General features: G+C 40.8%; 1 protein-coding gene across 1 annotated transcript in view; it reads right to left on the bottom strand.

Moving 5' to 3' along the window:
• Positions 1-1,556: 1,556 nt before the first annotated feature.
• The window catches only part of LOC116984909, a 37,546-nt gene continuing 16,100 nt past the window's right edge, over positions 1,557-23,002 (bottom strand). The window contains exons 10-19 of the mRNA XM_033043198.1: positions 20,150-20,390; positions 18,230-18,335; positions 16,380-16,531; positions 15,740-15,836; positions 10,924-11,030; positions 7,089-7,168; positions 6,952-7,009; positions 6,810-6,855; positions 6,611-6,667; positions 1,557-1,646 (exon numbers count right to left, since the gene is read on the bottom strand). Coding sequence (XP_032899089.1) covers positions 1,557-1,646; positions 6,611-6,667; positions 6,810-6,855; positions 6,952-7,009; positions 7,089-7,168; positions 10,924-11,030; positions 15,740-15,836; positions 16,380-16,531; positions 18,230-18,335; positions 20,150-20,390 — 1,034 coding nt within the window. The remainder of the gene's footprint in view (positions 1,647-6,610; positions 6,668-6,809; positions 6,856-6,951; positions 7,010-7,088; positions 7,169-10,923; positions 11,031-15,739; positions 15,837-16,379; positions 16,532-18,229; positions 18,336-20,149; positions 20,391-23,002) is intronic.

Below are 23,002 nucleotides of genomic sequence, written 5' to 3'. Positions count from 1 at the left end.
TCTATTGTCCTTGCACTGTGCTATTCAGCAGCCGAATATGCCTGCCCAGTCTGGGGACGTTCTTCACAAACCAAGAAGTTGGATCCGGTGCTAAACGCAGCATGCAGAACTATCTCTGGTTGCCTCAAACCCACACGAGTTGACGACCTGTACCTCCAGTGTGGTATTGCACCCCCTCCAATCAAAAGAGCAGTCTCCTCAAAAGTGGAACACACTAAACAGGAGGATGACCTCATCACCCACTCTTCCAACACGTCCAGGCACCAAAGAGGTGAAAATCCAGAAATAGCTTCCTACATGCAGTTCAACCCCTGAATGATAACCCCCGCCCACACCTGTAGGATAGATGTTTGGGTGACACACCTACAATGAAAACCCCACACACACACTGACACTATACCCAACGAGTCCCTTCCATTGGGAGTGAAAGAGACATGGCCAGTCGGGCTCTGCCTCAACCGCCTCACAACACAGAACGGACGGAGCAAAGCCCTCATGCAGAAGTGGGGGTAGAACAACAATAGAACAACTGAAAGTGACTGCGGGGAGACAAGCCCTACTTACCTTCCCCCTCCTCCCAAAACCCTGCAAGATCTCAAGGTCTTCAACCCATGTGCCAGAACAATAGACAATAGACAATAGGTGCAGGAGCAGGCCATTCGGCCCTTCGAGCCAGCACCGCCATTCAATATGATCATGGCTGATCATCCCCAATCAGTACCCCGTTCCTGCCTTCTCCCCATATCCCCTGACTCCGCTATTTTTAAGAGCCCTTTCTAGAAAGCATCCAGAGAACCTGCCTCCACTGCCCTCTGAGGCAGAGAATTCCACAGACTCACCACTCTCTGTGAGAAAAAGTGTTTCCTCGTCTCCATTTTAAATGGCTTACCCCTTATTCTTAAACTGGCCCCTGGTTCTGGATTCCCCCAACATCGGGAACATGTTTCCTGCCTCTAGCGTGTCCAAGCCCTTAACAATCTTATATGTTTCAATGAGATTCCCTCTCATCCTTGCGTTATGCGTTATGCAGTGGATTGGATAAGTGTAGTAACACGACAAGACAAACATTAACTGAAATAAACAGTTATAGGAACTAGTGATATATAACAATATCCAGTTAATGTTGCTCTTTACCTCTAGGTCCACTCGCAACCAATGTTGCTGATGTTTTCTCGCATGGCGCCCGTGAACTAATGCACAACAACTTATTAATACTCAAGTCCTCATCTGCAAAGAAACAAAAAATAATTGATTACACACAATTTCTTATTATTCAACTAGCAAGCCACAAAGTTTAGATGCACTAACGGGAAGAGTTGCCAGAGGTGATTTTAAGATGTGATATCCCAGCATTTTCTTGCCCTGGAGGAGGCGCTAGTGAGCTGTCTTCTTGAACGGTGCATTTTGAACGGGTATTCCCACAAATTACAGAGTTCCAGAATTTTGTCCCAGCAACGGTGAAGGAACTGTGATATATTTCCACGCCAGGATGGTGTGTGGCTTGGAAGGCAATTTCCAAATGGTGGTGTTCCCATGCTTCTGCTGCCCTTGTTGTTCTAGCTGGTAACGTTTGTGGGTTTGGACAGTGCTGTCTCAGGAATTTTAGTGAGTTTCTTTAGTGCATCCTGTAAAACTGCTGCTATTATCTGAATGAATGAATGAATGAAAACTTTATTGTCATTCAGATATACACCTAGACACAGTGCACCTTGAACGAAATTTCGTTGCATTTGACTCTCCAATCAGGTAAATAGTAAAAGTAAAAGTGCTAGGTGCGTCCATAAAAAATGCCTCATGTGCATGGTTCTGTAAAATAAATATATATAAAAAGTTTTTTTTTTAAAGTGTCGATATTTAAAAAGTTCTAGCCTCGGTTTTGTTGATTGTTCAGTAATCTTATGGCCTGGGGGATGAAGCTGTTGCAGAACCTGGTTGTCCCGCTCTTCATGCTGCGGTACCTCCTCCCAGAGTTAAGCAGTATAAACAGTCCGAATTGTGGGTGTGTGGGGGCTCTGGTAATGCCCTTAGCTCTAATCAGACAGCGCTTGTACCCCATGTCCATGATTGAAGGAAGAGAAGTCCCAATGATTTTTTCCGCTGTCCTCACCACTCTCTGAAGGCACTATCTGCTGGTGGTGGAGTTGTTGTGGATTGATGTTTATTGTGCAGGCTGCTATGTTCTAGGAGTATTGTTGAGGCTGCATTCATCCAGTCAAGTGGAGAGTATTCCATCATACTCCTGACTTAAGTCTTGTGGATGGTGGACAAGAATTGGGAAGTTACGAGGTGAGTTACTTGCTGCAGTATTCTTAGCCTCAGACCTATTCTTGTAACCATATTATGTATATGGCTAAGATAGACACAAAATGCTGGACAAACTCAGAGGGTCAGGCAGCATCTCTGGATATAAGAAAGTGGTGACGTCTCGGGTCGAGATCCTTCTTCAGACTTCATTCTTCAGACCGAAACGTCACCCATTCCATCTATCCAGAGATGCTGCTTGTCTCGCTGAGTTATTCCAGCATTTTGTGTCTCTCTTTGGTGTAAACCAGCATCTGCAGTTCCTTCCTACACATTATGTATATGGCTCCTCAGTTCAGTTTCTCGTCCGAGGATCTTAATAGCGGGGGATTCATTGATGGTAATGTCATTGAATGTCAGAGGATGAAAGCTGAATTTTTTCTCATTGGATATTGTTATTGCCTGGCATTTGTGTTACATTTCACCTACCAACCCAGACCTGGATATTGCCCAGGTGGTTATTCATTTGGTTGCGGGAGACTGCTTCATCACCTGAGTAGTCACAAATGGTGCAGAACATTTTGCAGTCAGCTGTAAACATCCCTACGTCTGACTTTAATGATTCACATGTGGTCATCGATAAAGTAATTTGAGTCATTGGAGGGCACTACCCTGAGGAATCTCTGTCCACTGACAGCATTTTGAGTTAATGCAACTTCCAGATAACATATGTAGAACCATAATACCAAGTGTGCTAAATATCACCTCTTGAACATTCAGATCTGAGCCAATCCAAGTGCCCTTGGTCGCAGGTATAAATATGTAAGCTAGTATAGTGTACTGTACAGAAAGTGCCCACACAATGCGCTAAATTGGCATTTTCAAGAAACACTTTCACAATCACCTTTGTCAAGTCACTTTTATTTCTATAGCACATTTAAAAAACAACTCTCGTTGGCCAAAGTGCTTTACATTGGTGGAGGTACTAACGTTATACAACATTGGTTCATAGATTACGTACATACATAAATACATACATATAGCCCTCATTCAGAGGACATGAAGAGAGGCTTGAGAGTAAAGATGAGTTTTAAGTCTTGACTTAAAGGAGTCGATGGAGGGGGCAGTTCTGATGGGAAGGGGGATGCTGTTCCACAGTCTAGGAGCTGCAACCGCAAAGGCACGGTCGCCCCTGAGCTTATGCCTAGACCGTGGGATGTTCAGTAACCCCAAGTCGGCCGATCTGAGGGACCTGGAGGTGGTGTGGTGGGTAAGCAGACTTTTGATGTAGGTGGGGGCAAGCCCGTTAAGGGCTTTGTAAACATAGAGAAGGATCTTGAAATGTATTCGGAACCGCACAGGGAGCCAGTGGAGAGAGGCCAGGATCGGGGTGATGTGGTCCCTTTTTCGGGTGCCCGTCAGGAGTCTCGCTGCGGAGTTTTGGACCAATTGCAGGCGGGACAGGGAAGATTGGCTGATGCCAGTGAAGAGGGAGTTGCAGTAATCGAGGCGGGAGGAGATAAATGTGTGGATGATCTTTTCGGGGTCATCAATTTTAGCTATCGTCCGAAGCTGGAAGAAGCTAGCTGTTACCACTGCATTGACTTGTTTGTCAAATTTCAATGCTGAGTCAAATATCACGCCGAGGGAATATTTAACAGCTGAAGGGAATGGAGGACGAATAAAACAAAGCGTTTATGTTCAGTGTCCTTGAAGTGTGTTTATTATATTGGGATCAAGACGAGGATCTGACAATCAAGAAGAGGTTTCTCTTTAGTTCAGAACCTATATCATGTGATTGTAGCTGTGAAATGTGTGAAATCTACAAAATGTGGCAGCTGCCTCATCTGGGGTAACTGGAGACCAAGAGGTCCAGTAAAAACAACTCCGATCCAGAGGCAAGGCTAGAGCTCTGAATGCTGAACGTTGAATAACTGAATCATTATTTGAAGCAGAGGAGAGGTGATAGGCATAATGTAAAAGACTATGAGAGAGATGGAATTAATTTTGTATTGCTCCAGTAAAACAGCCAACAAGGTGCTCATAGAGCTCAGCGGGTTCGGCAGCATCTGTGGAGGGCACGGACAGTTGACGGTTCGGGCTGGAAACCTTCTTCAGACTCGAAACATCGCCTGTCCATTCCCTCCACAGATGCTGCCTGACCTGCGGAGTTCCTCCAGCACTTTGTGTTTTGCTCAAGATTCCTGCATCTGCAGTTTCTTGTGTTAGCCAACACAGTTATGTTCGACCAAATGGCCTCCATACAGTATAAGCTTTAAAGCCTCATGAAAATAAAATGCAACATTCCTTTGAAATAGTATATCTGCAACACAGCGACAGAGATGGTGTTAAATATTCTTTTCAGTTCATGATAAAACACGTATTTCCACACATTTACATTCTAATTCAATTAAAAAATATATTTTAAATTTCTGAAACCACTATCTTTTCAAGGAATTTGTTTAAGAAGGAACTGCAGATGCTGGAAAATCGAAGGTACACAAAAAAGCTGGAGAAACTCAGCGGGTGCAGCAGCATCTATGGAGCGAAGGAAAAAGGCAACGTTTCGGCCCGAAACGTTGTCTTTTCCACACAATATGTAAATGTGTGGAAATATCTTTTCAAGGAATTTTGCCTGGATCCCCAAATGGTTCAATCCTCTTTCATTTATTCAACAAAAGTTGCCAATGAGAAACTGAAACACATTCTCCAAATCATCTCAAAGTAATTCAAATACTGCACCTGACAATTCCTGAAAGTTTGTGTTGGTTGGAGAAAGTAGGCGACAGGAAATGAAACCAGAAATGAAATTCCAGATAATAATTTCACCATCATAACTTGATGTGGCCAATAGATTGGCAGCACACAGAACTACAGACAAAATGTCATCCTTGTGGCCATTTTCCTGTAATCATTCAAATAGGTGAACAAGAAATTAAAATCATTTAAACTACTCATACAGATTGAGAAAAAACACTATTACATTACGGCTTAATGGTTCAATATGGCAAAATCTTATCTTTGACTACTTCCACCGACTATTGCTAGTACTACTGCTTCTACTACCACCGGCACTATGATTAGTAATATCTTTGCAAAGAGCTCACCAATTAGTATCAGAACAAAACCAACTCACTCATTATCCATGTGAATTTGTAAAGAATGCTTGCATTTCTCAAAATAAACAGCCATGCTCTAACAGTGCCTAGATGAGAAAATTCCCCCCTTATTCTACAAATTGGTCCACCTTTCTCTATAACATCTATTTAATTCTACTGCCCATAGTTTTATCTCCTGTTTTCAAAATATGTACTACTACGCTTTGTTCTGAATCAGTTTACTTAAACCTAATTTCATTATTTCCTTGAAGAGGCATTACAATCCAGTCCACTCCGGTGAGGGCGGCCCGGCTCGGGGCTGAGACGGCGCTCCGATGAGGGTGGCACGGCTCGGGGCTGAGACGGTGCTCTGGTGTCAGCGGCACGACTCGGGGCTGAGACGGCGTCCTGGCGGCGACGACCTGAATCCGGGGCTCGGCCGCAGGCCAGTGGACGACATCGTCGGGAGCTCGCAGGTCACAGGCTGGTGCCTGTTTTCCGGAGCTCCCGCGGCAACAGTTGCGTCCGCTGGACTGGAGGGCGGCAGCTTTGACCACCCCGGGCCACGGAGCTTGAACCGGCCCGTTCGCGGAGCTCGGTTGAGCCGCGGGACTGACTACCATCGCCCGGTGTGGTATCGCCTCAGCGCAGAGGGAGAACGAGGAAGGAAGAGACAGTAACTTTAAGATTTTGCCTCCATCACAGTGAGGAGGTGCCTGGTGAACTCACTGTGGTGGATGTTAATTTGTGTTTATTGTGTGTTTTGTTGTTTAAAACTAGAATTTCAAATTCTGAGAATTGTTCATTTTATACAAAGTTACAAGACTTATAAAGATTACTTAAGTACTTAAGGGGAGAAGACAGGAGAATGGGGTTGAGAGGGAGAAGTAGACCAGACATGATTAAAAAATAAAATGTATTAATTAAATTTGCTGTCAGACCCTTAACAGCTTAAGCAGTTTATAGGGTGATGATCCACCGTGGATGCCAAAAGCAAGAAACGATATGCATACTGGTACCATTTTATTTACAGAAGCACTGGTTATAGTTTACATTCAGTGATTTTTAATTTGGCTGCAGTTTGATTTGCCAATTATTTTAGGAAATATTGCATGAATGTTGGATTCTTTGTGAATTTCGCATCATAATAATTGGCTACATTTTCTCTCACTTTCTGGGCAATTCTTATTAATTGGTCCTGGTGAAGATAATAACAAATAATTACAAACTTCAGAATCTTATATAGAATAGGTAATGTAACCAGTTCTTACAGTCTCCTTCTCCCAGTGGAGTAATGGGTACTGAGTATCACAATTATCTTGAATATCCTAGAAAAGAAAGCATGAATTGGGTCAGAACAGAAACATTTCAAACAATTATGTATACAACTTATACCAACGCAGTCCGTCTCGGTTTAAGAAAAAGTTTAATTGAATATAAATATGAGCTATAATTCTTACTTGTACATACCGGGAAAACATTGATTCTTTTGTCCCAACCAACAGATATGATATATCTATGATAATCAGCAAGAAAGATGTGGAAATATATGGGTTATGTTCAGAAAGCATTTCGTATTGTTTGACAAATAAATTATATAGCGTGCACTTACCCATTTTTAAATATTTCAGTGTAAATGCAGTCAGTAACTTCTTCAGTCCTATTCCCAACTGAAAGATCAAATGATCAAATTAGTTGATAGTTTCTGATGTGCAAAATTAGAAATCTAGCACTAATTGTCAATGTTACCTTGTTTCAAAGTCTGTATACATTGCCCATTCTGATAGTTCCACTTCTTCACACTTCCATCTCTGCTACCTGTTATCAGCCTAGAAGGAGAGAATGTTGTGAATCTTAAAATATGCAACAGGCAATTGGAACACATCAATCAATGGAATAGTGTAATGATCCAATTGATGACCTTTTATACAATGTTCACAAATATTTAATTAATGAAAGATGTAGTCCACAGAACACTGTTGTTGTTTTTCTATGTGACCCACTCGTCATTAAGCAAGGCACTTACAGTGAATGCCACATTTAATGGATTCATTCAAAGTGGGTAAGGTACCTAAACATATCCCACCTGAATTTCCTTTTTTAAAGTTTCCTTCTGATTAGATAATGCGCGTAACATTCTACAGTATATTTTTAAAAACATTTAAATATCACCCCTTTTAATATTAAAATTTTGGAAAAATCCAACAATCCCCACAATTAAAATGTGGATTACGGAAATGTCTGAGACCTTACACTTGAAAAAAATTTAGACTTGCCTTAATTGACAAATCAGAATTATTTGCTAGAATATGGTCTCCATTTATTGATTTTCTAAAAGGGTAAACTGGTTCAACACGGAAGCTGGACTGAAACTTGAATCCAGGACTGGTTGAATAATTACACCTTATAATCTACAGACCTATCTCCAAAATTGTGTTATTGGTAATCTCCTTTGTTTTTTCCCTCCCCTCTCTATTAGTTTATAGTTTCCCCTTGTTTTTCTTATTTCTTTTCTCTCTATAGTTCTATCTTTCAAAAAATTTTAAATAAAAAATAGAAGCTTTGTATATATGTAATTGGTAGGCAAATCGTGTCTTGGCTATTATATGTATATGCTTCTAATAAAAATATTTTAAAATATATATATATATATCACCCTTTACACATCCACAAGTAGACAGCTTCATTCCTAAACATCCATCTTACCAGCAACCTACACCTTCACATTGATGTAATGATCAAGAAAGCACAGCATATTTACTTTCTTAGGTATCTGAACAGATTCAGCATATCCACCAGAATGTTTCCAAATTTCTATAGTGTTATGTACTATATAAACTATTCTGTACTGTATAAAGTATTCTGACGGGATGCATATCAATGATGGCAACTGCCCTGCTAATGACTGCCTGAACCTGCAGTGAATGGTGAACACAGCCCAATCCGTCACAGGCTTTTCACTCCTTTCCATCCAGTCCATCTTCACGGTGCATTGCCACAGGAAAACTGGAAGCCCAGCATCAAGGATGCTTGCAACCCTGGCCATTCTCTTTTCTCTCTTCCACTTCTGAGAGAAGATACAAGACGTTGATAGTTTGATGTTCAGACTTCAGAACAGCAACTTCCTCACTGCTATTAGACTCCTGAACCAATCATCTTTCTCACAGCTCCTTTCCAGAGGGGCTCACATGTACTCTTACTCTGAACTCTACCTCACTTGGTTATTCCATTATTGTACTTTAATATATGTTGCAGTACTTCAGATTGCATTACAATCTTGTAGCATTCTGTTCTGGACAATAGACAATAGACAATAGGTGCACGAGTAGGCCATTCGGCCCTTCGAGCCAGCACCGCCATTCAATGTGATCATGGCTGATCATCCCCAATCAGTACCCCGTTCCTGCCTTCTCCCCATATCACCTGGCTCCGCTATTTTTAAGAGCCCTATCTAGCTCTTCCTTGAAAGCATCCAGAGAACCTGCCTCCACCGCCCTCTGGGGCAAAGAATTCCACAGACTCACCACTCTCTGTGAGAAAAAGTGTTTTCTCATCACCGTTCTAAATGGCTTACTCCTTATTCTTAAACTGTGGCCCCTGGTTCTGGACTCCCCAACATTGGGAACATTTTTCCTGCCTCTAGTGTGTCCAAGCCCTTAACAATCTTGTTTTGTGCTCTTCATTATTACATTTATTATTGTTCCTTAGTGTATGTAATTTGTTTATTCTGTAAGTTTCATGTGAACAAGGAATCTCATTGCACCCTGCTGTACACGATAATAAACTAAGCTCATGTTTTCTTGAGCAATGCCACTATCATGAATTCAATCTGATTAGAATTTCAAAGTCATGTCATTAAAACGAGCTTAGACAACATTAAAAATATAGTTCACAATTAATGTCCTTACTGGATTGGAAATTCTAATATGTGTTGTATAAAAAGTGGGACAGAAGATACAGTGAGATCAATGTGCAACCAATTTGTATGTAGAAATCACTGAAACATGACAATGCTCTTTTCTAAAATATGAGAGTCAGTAAAAGCACAACTGAAAAATGGGAAAACATTTGATCTCAATGGTTTTATTATTAATGCATATCAGATTTTTTAATTCTCTAACACAACATGAGTTTTACCAGCAAAATACAAATTAATGTCCATCCCTAAATGCTCTTGATAAGTTGATATCCTCCCTGCTTGAACCACTCCAGTCCTTATGGTGAAGTTACTCTCACATTATTGTTAGGGATGGAGTCACAAAATTTTGACCCAGTAATGATTAAAAATTGAAGATATATTTACATGAAGAATGATACGTGATTGGAGCTTTCCATCCTGTTGCAACTCTTATTTCTCTATGTCGCAGAGTTCTAATGTTGAGAAGATCTGCAGGACCCACCTTGGCAAAGTACTACAGCATATTTAAAAGACGGAGGTAGTCAAAAATCGAAGGTACACAAAAATGCTGGAGAAGCTCAGCGGGTGCAGCAGCATCTATGGAGCGAAGGAAATAGGCAACGTTTCGGGTTGCCTATTTCCTATGCTCCATAGATGCTGCTGCACCCGCTGAATTTCTCCAGCATTTTTGTGTACCTTCGATTTTCCAGCATCTGCAGTTCTTTCTTAAATATTTAAAAGACGGTATTGATTGCAGCCATATGTAACATCAGTGGGGAAAATTAATCTCCAGGATGAGCGTCTGTAGCTCTGGATGTGTTTCTTGCATTTTGTTGATGGGACACATAGCAAACAGAGAATATTCAATTATTGGCTACATAACCGGCGAACAATAAACAGTTTGGGTAGTTACAAACCAAATTGCTCACCACAGAATACAAATCTTCATTTTTTTCTTGTAGCTACTATAATGTGCCTGACCCAGTTAGGTTTCTGGTCAATGGTGAACCTCCAAAGATGTTGGTGATAATATATACAGGAAAGGTAATGCTGTTGAATACCAAAGGAAGTGGTTGCATGTCTGTTTGAGATGGTCACTAGTGGCATTTGCAATAGGAAGCCAACAATCATGAAGGATAAAGGAAAGGGAACTCTTGATGGCAATTAAAAGCAGTGGGATGATTAATAATCAAGTGACATAGAATGGAAAATCGGAGGGGAGGAAAACAAACAAAATGAAAGATGAGAAAGATCAATAAGTAGAAGGAAAATAAGCAATTTGTAGGATGTATCAACCATTGTGAAGAGTCAAACTCAAAAGGCAAGGGTGAAGGTGGCTTTAGTGAGGAGGATCTAGACAACAATTAACAGGAGAGAGGCTTGCTACTTGGAAGGATGTGTTGTCAAAGACAAGGCTGGGTAAAGCTCTCTTCCATGACATCACAAGAACATACCACCCATGGTCCACAGAGTGTACGGTGGAATTGATTACTACTGAGCTTCCGAATATGCAGGAAATGCAAAAACGTAGATATCTTATGTTGCCAATTCTGCTGCGAGATATACCTGGAGATCTATCCCTGAAGATTTCTTCATATGACAACCTCTTACCCACTCCATAATTGGTATTTGCTCAAACATATTGGCAAATCCACTATAGAAGCATTTAAATCTGTTAAGGTGTACCTTCTTTCACTGATGTCAAAAGTCATGCATGTGATTGCAGCATCTCCATGAGCTGTGGTGAATTCGAGTACAGGGGAGCCAGTATCCAAATCCCACACTTTCACAACCTCAGTGAACAAGTAAAGGAACATATAAATCATAAGAACCTTGGAAGTCCTTCAACTCTTAATATTTATGTATGTTTATTATAGAGTGAAAGTCTTTAATGGAACAAGCAATGTACAGATCTGATCAATATATAATCCTGCTTTTGCTTTGTCATCAGTTTAATGGCTTAGAGAAGTGATTACAATTAAAAATGGTAAAAATTGAAATTTCAAGTTCTGCTTACAATTACGTGGCAGATTTATTGAACTAGCTTATAAGTGTAATAATACTGAATTTCCAAAACCAGTAAACTTAATGTAAATGGATTAACAATAAACTAAGACAGTAAATGAGAAAACAACAGCTGAGGATTTATATCGGCATAAATACAAGACAATGGAGGCACACATTTCAGACACGTACAGAAGAAAACAAATATAGGATAAGGATATTAAAACACTCCAGTAAACCACATCAGAGAGAAGATGGTCAAAGTGATGACAAGACCTCGAAAAGGATTTGAAACGGAGGGCAAAGATGAATATTCCAATAAAATAGACATTTCCAGATGGCATTTATTTCCAAATGTTATATGACAGGATGCTGGCAAACTATCAAAGATTGGAAGCAAGCTAATCTGGTACCCAGGCACCAACATTGACAAATGGTGACAAGCAACCACTGATAAATGAGTCCTGTGTCAATTCTACATAATAAACTAATTTGATGTATTGTAAGAAACTTGATATTAACTTAATTAACACTTTTAACATGGATTCCAAAATCAAAAAATCCTATATGACCAAATGATTTTGAACAAGCCCGACAAATACATAATGCCCAGACTTACAAAACATCAGGTGGCTGAGATTCAAGCTAAACCCAAGGAATTTGTAGGAAACTAGCTGAAAAAATGGAAGCAATGATTTCAATAGTGCAGCTGTAAGGGTCAATGATGGGCAATGGGAGAAAGCAAAGGCTGGAACAGTAGCTTTCAAATCACTACTGTTCCTAAATGATTAAAATTATTTGGATTCAGAAACACAATGTACATTGGTCAAACAGGAAGAGGAAGTAGAGACAGCTTAGAAATTACAGATGTGGATAAATAGCAGAATTATGATGGACAGAAATAAATGCAGATGTGTAAAATACTGCACATAGCGAGAAAGAAAAGTACTCCAAGAATGATGGTGAAATTGTCAAAGATAAAGTTGAAAATGACTTGGGAATCTCTGTTGATTCCCCACCTAGAGAATCAATGAGAACAAAATAGTGCAGTATAATGTGGATAAATGTGAGGTTATCCACTTTGGTGGCAAAAACAGGAAAGTAGATTATTATCTGAATGGTGGCCGATTAGGAAAGGGGGAGAAGCAACGAGACCTGGGTGTCATGGTACACCAGTCATTAAAAGTAGGCATGCCGTTGCAGCAGGCAGTGAAGAAGGCGAATGGTATGTTAGCATTCATAGCAAAAGGATTTGAGTATAGGAGCAGGGAGGTTCTACTGCAGTTGTACAGGGTCTTGGTGAGACCACACTTGGAGTATTGCGTACAGTTTTGGTCTCCTAATCTGAGGAAAGACATTCTTGCCATAGAGGGAGTACAGAGAAGGTTCACCAGACTGATTCCTGGGATGTCAGGACTTTCATATGAAGAAAGACTGGATAGACTCGGTTTGTACTCGCTAGAATTTAGAAGATTGAGGGGGGATCTTATAGAAACGTACAAAATTCTTAAGGGGTTGGACAGGCTAGATGCAGGAAGATTGTTCCCGATGTTGGGGAAGTCCAGAACAAGGGGTCACAGTTTAAGGATAAACGGGAAATCTTTTAGGACCGAGATGAGGAAAACATTTTTCACACAGAGAGTGGTGAATCTGTGGAATTCTCTCCCGCAGAAGGTGTATTGTAAAAATTCTCTCCCGTAGTTGAGGCCAGTTCATTGGCTATATTTAAGAGGGAGTTAGATGTGACCCTTGTGGCTAAAGGGATCAGGGGGTATGGAGAGAAGGCAGGTACGGGATACTGAGTTGGATGATCAGTCATGATCATATTGAATGGTGGTGCAGGCTCGAAGGGCCGAATGGCCTACTCCTGCACATATTTTCTATGTTTCTATGTTTCTAAAATCACATGTTTTGCAATAATATATTTTAATTTATTAACAGTGGACATAGCCAGTTGTTTAAGCATTTCCGTTGGATGAAATGGGATTGTACAGGATACATCACGTGATGCCCGTTACACCCATAATGCAGTGCAAAGCTCAGTGCCTTACAGACCAAAGATCCTGTAGCGAGCAAGATGGCCCACTCGACGAAAAAGACGTAGTACGGTCATGGGCAGATTCACGGGTAATTTTCGGCCCCATTTCCGTAACCGGCTTCCGTCTCCGCACCATAGATCCCATAGGATACTAGTGCGGAGACGGAAGCCGGTTACGGAAACATCCTCGTAAAAATAAAAGTTATTTGGTAAAAATCTTCTCCTCATTTTCAGAATTTTAATTTATAAACACAAACTGTTCCCCCGCAACGTTGATTACACTGCGAGTCGGGTCGGGTCGGGTCGGGTCCGGTTCGGTTATGGAAATGGATGAAAATAAGGCCCACGTTCCGTTCCGTTCCGTTGCGTACTACACGTCAGCCCATTGCATTTAGCAGGAGTGATCCATCTTGCTCCGCTATAGGATCTTTGTTACAGACCAGATTAGTGGCAATCAAAGATCATAGCTCTATGATGTTTGGTGGCCATTGTGTTAATGAAATTGGGCTGCCACTGATGCAGTTTCATCAAACCTGTTTCGATCCTGATGCAGGGTACTGTATGTTAGAGTTCTTCTTGCGCCCATATGGGTTTCTTCTGAATGCTATGGGGTTTTTTCACATCCCAAAGATATGCTGGAAGGTTAATTGGCTACTGTAAACGTACATGGGTGTCAGGAAGATCAAGGGAGTTGCTGGGCATGTGGGGAGAGTAGTTTATAGAGAATTGGGTGGATGGGTGGAGGATTTTTCCAACACCAACTGAAAATTGCAGACCCATAGAAAATGGAAGTAAACGCATTATACTTTAAGTACTTGGATACGCAATGGATCAGAAGGAAAATATAAAAGTATAAATTAAACAATGTCAGCATCAATATATACTGGTTGAACACAGATTTTCCGGCACCTTCGGTTCCAGAGCCTTTCTGGATTATCCATTTTTCTAGGCATACAGAGGTCACATGACAATGAAATGACAACACAGCCCTGGCCCTCATTAGACACCCCACCCGTGTCTCTAAAGCACCATGAAATGCCAGAAGCGGTAACAAATATATAAATTGTAAACAGAATGTTCTTTATAGTGAGGATTTACTGTAAACGGACCAGAGTGGTGTCTGTTATCGTCATTGACTGCAGATGATGGTTAATAGGCAAAAGGACACAAAGTGCTGGAGTAATTCAGCAAGTCAGGATCTTTGGAAAACATTGATAGGTGCCATTGGGACCCTTCCTCAGACTGATTCATAACAAGAGGATTTCAGTATAGGAGTAAAGAGGTTCTTCTGCAGTTGTATAGGGCTCTGGTGAGACCACATCTGGAGTATTGTGTACAGTTTTGGTCTCCTAATTTGAGGAAGGACATCCTTGTGATTGAGGCAGTGCAGCGTAGGTTCACGAGATTGATCCCTGGGATTACGGGACTGTCATATGAGGAAAGATTGAAAAGACTAGGCTGTATTCACTGGAGTTTAGAAGGATGAGGGGATATCTTATAGAAACATATAAAATTATAAAAAAGGACTGGACAAGCTAGGAGCCGGGAAAATGTTCCCAGTGTTGGGCGAGTCCAGAACCAGGGGCCACAGTCTTAGAATAAAGGGGAGGTAATTTAAGACTGAGGTGAGAAAAAACTTTTTCACCCAGAGAGTTGTGAATTTGTGGAATTCCCTGCCACAGAGGGCAGTGGAGGCCAAGTCACTGGATGGATTTGAGCAAGAGTTAGATAGAGCTCTAGTGGCTAGTGGAGTCGAGGGATATGGGGAGAAGGCAGGCATGGGTTATTGATAGGGGACGATCAGCCATGATCACATTGAATGGCGGTGCTGGCTCGAAGGGCCGAATGGCCTCCTCCTGCACCTATTTTCTATGATTCAGTTGGCCGAGTTACTCCAGCACTTGGTGCCGTTTCATTTTAAAACTATGCACAGACTCCACTGGTCTGCACCAGCGAACCCTTCTTCACCGGGTCACATGCCTGTTGTTGTGGCTCACGTTGTAGCGCCCCATAGGATGCGCTTTGTTCAGGCCGCAGCAACTGGCAGCACGTGCTCTGTCTCCCTCCCCTCTCACCAAGGTGGAGTATGTTGGCGACTCCGGGGGAGAAGTTGGGGGTGACAGTGGCAGCTGAGGGGGAAGGATGGGGAGTGGGGGGGAGCCATCTGGGCAGAGCGATGGGAGAAGCAGATGGCCGTGCCCAAGCGGGATGCGGACATAGCCGCTGCTGACAGCAAGAAACAGCAGGAGGTGAGCGGGGCTCGCTGGTGCACCTTGTGACTTGGGAGTGGGGTCAGAAAACAGCCAGGGAGACGTGGGTGCCGGGGTTGGGTTGGCAGGTCATTCCATTCACATTCAGTTTATAATGCCATCAGTTGCCTGAAAATCTGTGTTCAACCTGTAGTTGATCACAGGAACCGCTGGATCAACACATTCTCATTAAAATGGTTTGCTTACTTACAGATTCTTCACAGCAAGTGACTATTTGTCTCATTAACTTATTGTAAAGACAGCATAGAACCGGTTCATTGTGTGATACACCTTTATTCTGTTCCTCACTGCAGATAAAATACCATAAAATCCATTAATCTACATTACCCATACAAATCTTCCTTGAAACATAATCCATTTGATTTTTAGCAAAATTAATTAAGGACTATATCCAAAATTCAGTATATTATTCTATTAAGACATCAAATTTACTACACTTTTATATAAAAGGTACAGGAGCCTGAAGACTGCAACGTCCAGGTTCAGGAACAGCTACTTCCCCATAGACATCAGGCTATTGAACTCAACTCAAACAAAACTCTGTACATTTATAGCCCATTATCAGTTTATTTGCACTTTATCTGTTTTATTTATTCATGTGTGTATATATTTATACAATGGTATATGGACACACTGATCTGTTCTGTATTCATGCCTTCTATATTCTGTTGTGCTGAAGCAAGCAAGAATTTAATTGTCCTATCTGGGACACAAGACAATAAACTCTCCTGAATCTTGAATCTCTTGGAGAAATCTATTTCAATTTCTTATGTCCATTTAATATATGGCTAGTACTGATGCCCTTAATAATTCCAATGTACACTGCTTACCTGCTTTGGAGTCGGAGCAGTGCAAGTGCATCAGTTGCAAGATAGAGTGCCTTCAGTTCTTGAGAATAGTAACAAGCAGCCAGATCCCCACTGATTTTGCTCGTAATAGGTTTCACAGTAACGAGGCATATTTGATCTTCAATATCCCATACCTTAAATACCAACATCAAATTCAATGATTTCTAAAGAAGCATTCAGTGAGATGATTAATAGAATTGATCAATGCACAGGGGAACAATTAATGTATTACAAAAACAGGAAATACGGGAAGAACTCAGCATATCAGGCAATAGTTGGAAGAGAAAGAGAACTGATCATTTATTTTCCTTGTTGCAATGCAAATGATATTACTGTGCCTTATGATTCAACCCACAAATTATGGAGAAAAGTTCCAAGATGTAATAAGAAAGATTGTTAAGGGCTTGGACACGCTAGAGGCAGGAAACATGTTCCCGATGTTGGGGGAGTCCAGAACCAGGGGCCACAGTTTAAGAATAAGGAGTAAGCCATTTAGAACGGAGACGAGGAAACACTTTTTCTCACAGAGGGTGGTGAGTTTGTGGAATTCTCTGCCTCAAAGGGTGGTGGAGGCGGGTTCTCTGGATGCTTTCAAGAGAGAGCTAGATAGGGCTCTTAAAAATAGCGGTATCAGGGGATATGGGGAGAAGACAGGAACGGGGTACTGATTGGGGATGATCAGCCATGATCACATTGAATGGCGGTGCTGACTCGAAGGGCTAAATGGCCTACTCCTGCACCTGTTGTCTATTGTCTATTGTCTATATTGTAAAAGGGAAAAAGATTTCACTTTACAATGGACCATAACTGATCTGCATAGCTATTGCTTCAGTGAATGTATCATTCAAAAGTATAATTTATTTGACTTTCCTGTAGTTGCCAATTAATTTCATGTCTAACCAAAAAATGTTGGTTTCCAGTTCGCTAATTGATGCTGTCTGATATGAAGAATAAACGTTTTAAATAAAACATCCTGAAACTATTCCCAAGTATTATATTTGGCAATTTAAATTTGGCACTTAAAATAATCTCTTTAAAGCACCATGAAATAGCCAAAATGTTCAGGGGATTTTTAAAATCTGGTTACATCGACCGATGTAATTTATCCTACTGAAAGTTTAATATGTTTTATCTTGACTTTGAAATAATGATCAAATAATCAGAGAGTTGGGACTGCTCTTTCTATTCTATCATCAGAAATTATAGAAATGGGTTATTGGGCTGTACAATATTTGGACATTTTTTAAGACATCAGCTCATGATGATAAATCTGTCTTTAATCTGGGATATAAAAGGATTGATGGGTGAAGTAATTTCACTTTTTTTTAAATTAAGTAACATAACTGAGTCATAATTCAGTCATAATTCCACAGTATCTTAAAAAAATGATAGTAACATCTCAATTTCAGTAGACGACTGCAGATGCTAAATTTCAAAAGGTGTTTTGCTCCCACACAGAAAAACTATTTGAATTTTATAATACTTATCTAAACACAATCTCCCAGAAGACCAATCCCATTTGTCCATTTCACTTTCTATTTCCATGTAGCTCTGCAATTTGTTCTCTCTCACATGTGATCACCAGCTCCCCTTTGATGCTTTCTTGCCGTTAACCCACACTAACGGGTAATTTACTGTCAATCCACCCAAAATATTATGCCATTAATATGTGGCGTAATTTTTAAAATTGCACAGAAGGGTTCAACTTCTTCATCCTCTTGGTGACAAACATGGTTCTTGTTTACTTCCCATATTTTAGGATAGTTTCAGAATGGGCTAAATAAAGTTATAGATTATTTATACTAAAGATAAAAAAGAGTCATTTTTCAAACCTTAATTATCTTGTCCAATGCAATTGAAAATAGTCTATGAGTTCCTTCATCAATATTGAGAAAGATAACGGGTGAACTGTGTCCTTGTAGCATACCAATTGGTCGTCTATAATAAAAGATCAAGGTATCAACCCGAGGCAAGACTAATCCCACATGCACCTCAATATCTATCACATTGTAAACTTCCTTATAATGTTTTGTTATAAAGCTTCATAGAGGTTCCTTTGGTTGAGACACATGACACCAGGTTCAAGAGAAGCCAACTAGATGAACATCGCCTCCACATCCATCTTGTTAAGATCCTTAAGAGTTTCAATTAGATCATATCTCAATCTTTCACACTCAAGAGAATTCAAGCCGAATCTGCTTAACCTCTCCTCATAAAATAATCATGTCATTCCAGGAATGTATCTGAATCTTCATAGCATTCTCAGTCAAAGCAAGAATGCCCTAGGGAGACCATTATTTCATCTGTGTCTTACCATGGCTCTACATATTTATAGCAATATGTCTCTACCCCTATACTTAAATCTTCTTTCAACATACCATTTGATTTCCTAATTGCTTGCTGAATTTGTGGATTAACTGAGTGTTTAATGTCCAGGATCACCCCAGATTTCACACTGCCACCCAACTTGATAACACCAGGGACTTACATACATTTCATATAATAACCTCATCCAAATCCATGATAAACTATGTGAACAGCTCTGATCCCCATGGCACCAAATACTTCACAAGTAGAAAATAACCTGTTTTTCTGTCCAATTCTGCAGCATACCACTCTAGTTACTCTGTGCTCAAATTTATTTAATAATCTCCAAAGTAGCCCCATATACAAAGACCTCTTGAAAGACTAAATACACCAGATTTATTGGTTCCATTCTTTTTATTCTGCTAGTCACAACCGCAGAATGCTCTAACAAATGAGTTTAACATTATTTCCCTTTCGTATATTCATGTTGATTTTGTCCAATGCTATTAGTATTCTCTAATGCCCTATCACCATTTCATTAACCCCAGATTACAGCATTTTCTCTGTAACTTTTCTTTTCTTAAATATCAGATTCCCTTTCGCTATCTTCTAATCCGAGAAACACTCAGAATCTTTGAAATTTATGGCGATGACAAACACATAATTTACTTTAAGTAATAAAAATGAAACAATTAGTCTTTATGAAACATATAAGATTGTTAAGGGCTTGGACACGCTAGAGGCAGGAAACATGTTCCCGATGTTGGGGGAGTCCAGAACCAGGGGCCAGTTTAAGAATAAGGTGTAAGCCATTTAGAACGGAGACGAGGAAACACTTTTTCTCACAGAGAGTGGCGAGTCTGTGGAATTCTCTGCTTCAGAGGGTGGTGGAGGCAGGTTCTCTGGATGCTTTCTTCTTTCTTGGTTTCTTGGTTTCTTGGTTTCTTGGTCATCCAAAATATTCCAAATGGAATTTAAACTGGAGGTGGTGAAGGGAGGGCTTAAGCCAGAAAGGGTTATTGGGAAGAAAGAGCTACTTTAAATTTAGTTGCATCTGGTTGGGTAACTAAGAGAGAGCTGGATAGGGCTCTTAAAAATAGCGGAGTCAGGGGATATGAGGAGAAGGCAGGAATGGGGTACTGATTGGGGATGATCAGCCATGATCACATTGAATGGCGGTGCTGGCTCGAAGGGCCAAATGGCCTACTCCTGCACCTAGTGTCTATAAATGTGTCTATCCTTCCATAAATGTGTAGTTCATGGGCCCTACTTTAGATGATCGAATATGCAGCATTTATAGTGAATCATCTTCCTCCCTAGTCACCACTTATGGAACATATTGCAACATATATATATATTTCAACTTGATGACAGTTGTGAGGTATATAAAATCATATGGAAATATACAGGGCCAATGATATTGCATGTCTCTACCATTTCCTTACCGGGGGAGATGAGGGTTCCAGAGTCGAACAATTTTGTCTAGTCCACCAGTAGCAACCAAATTATTTTCTTTGCAAAAATCAAAGGTTTTTGCTCCTTTTGAAATAATAAATACTGTCTCATCGCAGCTCAATCTCTTCTGCTGCACGGCCACTGTTGGCTGAGGTTGGCCATTCCTATTGTGAAAGGCATCTTGAATTTCATTCATCTTCTGCTGAAAGTTCTTTGTGCTCCTGACACATCCTAGAGATGTTAATTATAAAGCACAACGTTAAAAAAGCATTTAGCTTGTAAATCCTTGTACTTGTAGTAATCACTGCTGTTGAATATGTTTATCATATTTTTTGTTAAATCTTGGGATATGGGGGTTAAAAGATCATTGATGAAACGCTGTCTCTGTGCTTTATTTCAGCTTGCCATCAGATTTACAGCAGTTCTGTTTTTAATCTCAAAATATCTGGCACTTTAGAATTTTGCTTTTGAATCCAAGTAACAATAATTGTGGAATATAATTTACACGTATAGAAACATAGAAACATTGAAAATAGGTGCAGGAGGAGGCCATTTGGCCTTTCGACCCAGCACCATCATTCATTGTGATCATGGCTGATCGTTCCCCATCAATAACCCGTGCCTGCCTTCTCCCCATATCCCTTGACTCCACTAGCCCCTAGAGCTCTATCTAACTCTCTCTTAAATCCATCCAGTGACTTGGCCTCCACTGCCCTCTGTGGCAGAGAATTCCACAAATTCACAACTCTCTGGGTGAAAATGTTTTTTCTCACCTCAGTCTTAAATGACCTCCCCTATTTTAGTTGTTTATCTTTTTTAAATATTTTACCTTGTATGTATCGTTAGCTTTTAGAAATGTTTGAATGGTGCACTGACTGGCTGACATTTTACAATTTCGTTGTACATGGTTCATGTTACAATGACAATAAAGAAACTACTCTATTCTATTCTATTCTATTCTTTATTCTATGACTGTGGCCCCTGGTTCTGGACTCGCCCCACATTGGGAACATTTTTCCTGCATCTAGCTTGTCCAGTCCTTCTATAATTTTAAGGTACACAAAAATGCTAGAGAAACTCAGCGGGTGCAGCAGCATCTATGGAGCGAAGGAAGTAGAAGAAAAAAATTATAATTTTATATGTTTCTATAAGATCCTCCCTCATCCTTCTAAACTCCAGTGAATACAAGCCTAGTCTTTTCAATCTTTCCTCATATGACAGTCCCGCCATCCCAGGGATCAATCTCGTGTGGCTGCACTGCCTCAATCACAAGGATGTCCTTCCTCAAATTAGGAGACCAAAACTGTACACAATACTCCAGATGTGGTCTCAAAACCTTCGTGTAATTTTTCAAAAACCTATCAGCTTGCACATGTACATAGAGCTAAATGTTTTCAAGCTCAACATCACCTCAGGAATTCTCCATACTCTCACTAGTTATGTTGCCCGATCAACATCTGAAACCAAGTCAAACTACTTGCAAACATGGTACTGCACTGGCCTTGATACAAGCTGCTAATTCCAGAAGCCATGTCCTCAGAACTCACATTGACCAGCTGGCAGGTGTATTCACACACAACTTTAACTTCCCACTACTCCATTCTGAGGTCACACCTGCTTTAATAATACAATGAACATCCCTATGCCACAGAAAAGCAAGGCAGCGTGCCTTAATAATTATCATCCAGTGTCTCTGATATCAACCATTACTAAGTTAGATAAAAAAGCTGGAGAAACTCAGCGGGTGAGGCAGCATCTATGGAGCGAAGGAATAGGTGATGTTTCGGGTCGAGACCCTTCTTCAGACTAATGTAGGGGTGGAGGGGGCGGGAAGAAGAAAGGAAGATGCGGAGACGGTGGGCTGGGGGAGAGCTGGGAAGGGGAGGGGAAAGAGGGAGAAAGCAAGGACTACCTGAAATTGGAGAAGTCAATGTTCATACCACTAGGGGTGTAAAATACCCAAGCAAAATATGAGGTGCTGCTCCTCCAATTTACGGTGGTGCTCACTCTGGCCATGGAGGAGGCCCAGGGCAGAAAGGTCGGATTTGGAATGGGAGGGGGAGTTGAAGTGCTGAGCCACCGGGAGATCAGGTTGGTTATTGTGAACTGTATGAACGTATAGCACAGGAACAGGCCCTATAGCCAACAATGTTTGTTCCGAAAATGATGCTAAGCTAAATTGATCTCATCCACCTGTATGTGATCTATCTCTCTCTATTCCTTGTACTTTCATGTGCCTATCCAAAAGCCTTTTAAACGCAATTATTATATCTGCCAACACCACCATCCCTGCAGCACATTAAGGCCCTCACCACTAAAAAACAATCTCCATTACATCCCCCGACCCCACCGACCCCTGTTTATTGTTTATTGAAACTCTGCATGTAGCTGAAACCTTCTAATCTACAGTAGACATCATTTTGATAACCCTCCTCTGCATCCTCTCCAAAGCCTCCACATGCTTCCTGTAATGGGGTGACCAGAGCTGCATGCAATACTCCAAGTGTGAACTAACCAAAGTCTTATGGAGTTACAGTGTACATCATGTCTTCCTGACTCTTAAATCCAATACCCCTAATAATGAAGGCAAGCAAACCATACGCCTTCTTTACCCTATCTACTTGTGCTGCCACCTTCAGTAAGCTGTGAACATGGATCTTGATCTCTTCGCATATCAATGCTGTATAACGGTGTTGCCATTAACTGTATACTCTCCCCATACGTTCAGCCTCCCAAAGTGCAACACCTCACACCTGTTCGATTAAAGTCCATCCATTATTTCTCCGTCCATTTCTGCAGACAAACTATATCCCACTGCATCTTCTGACAGCCTTTCTCACTGT

Source organism: Amblyraja radiata, chromosome 1, assembly GCF_010909765.2.
Source record: "Amblyraja radiata isolate CabotCenter1 chromosome 1, sAmbRad1.1.pri, whole genome shotgun sequence".
NCBI classification, from domain to species: Eukaryota; Metazoa; Chordata; class Chondrichthyes; order Rajiformes; family Rajidae; genus Amblyraja; species Amblyraja radiata.
This window is presented reverse-complemented; position numbering and strand designations above follow the sequence as displayed.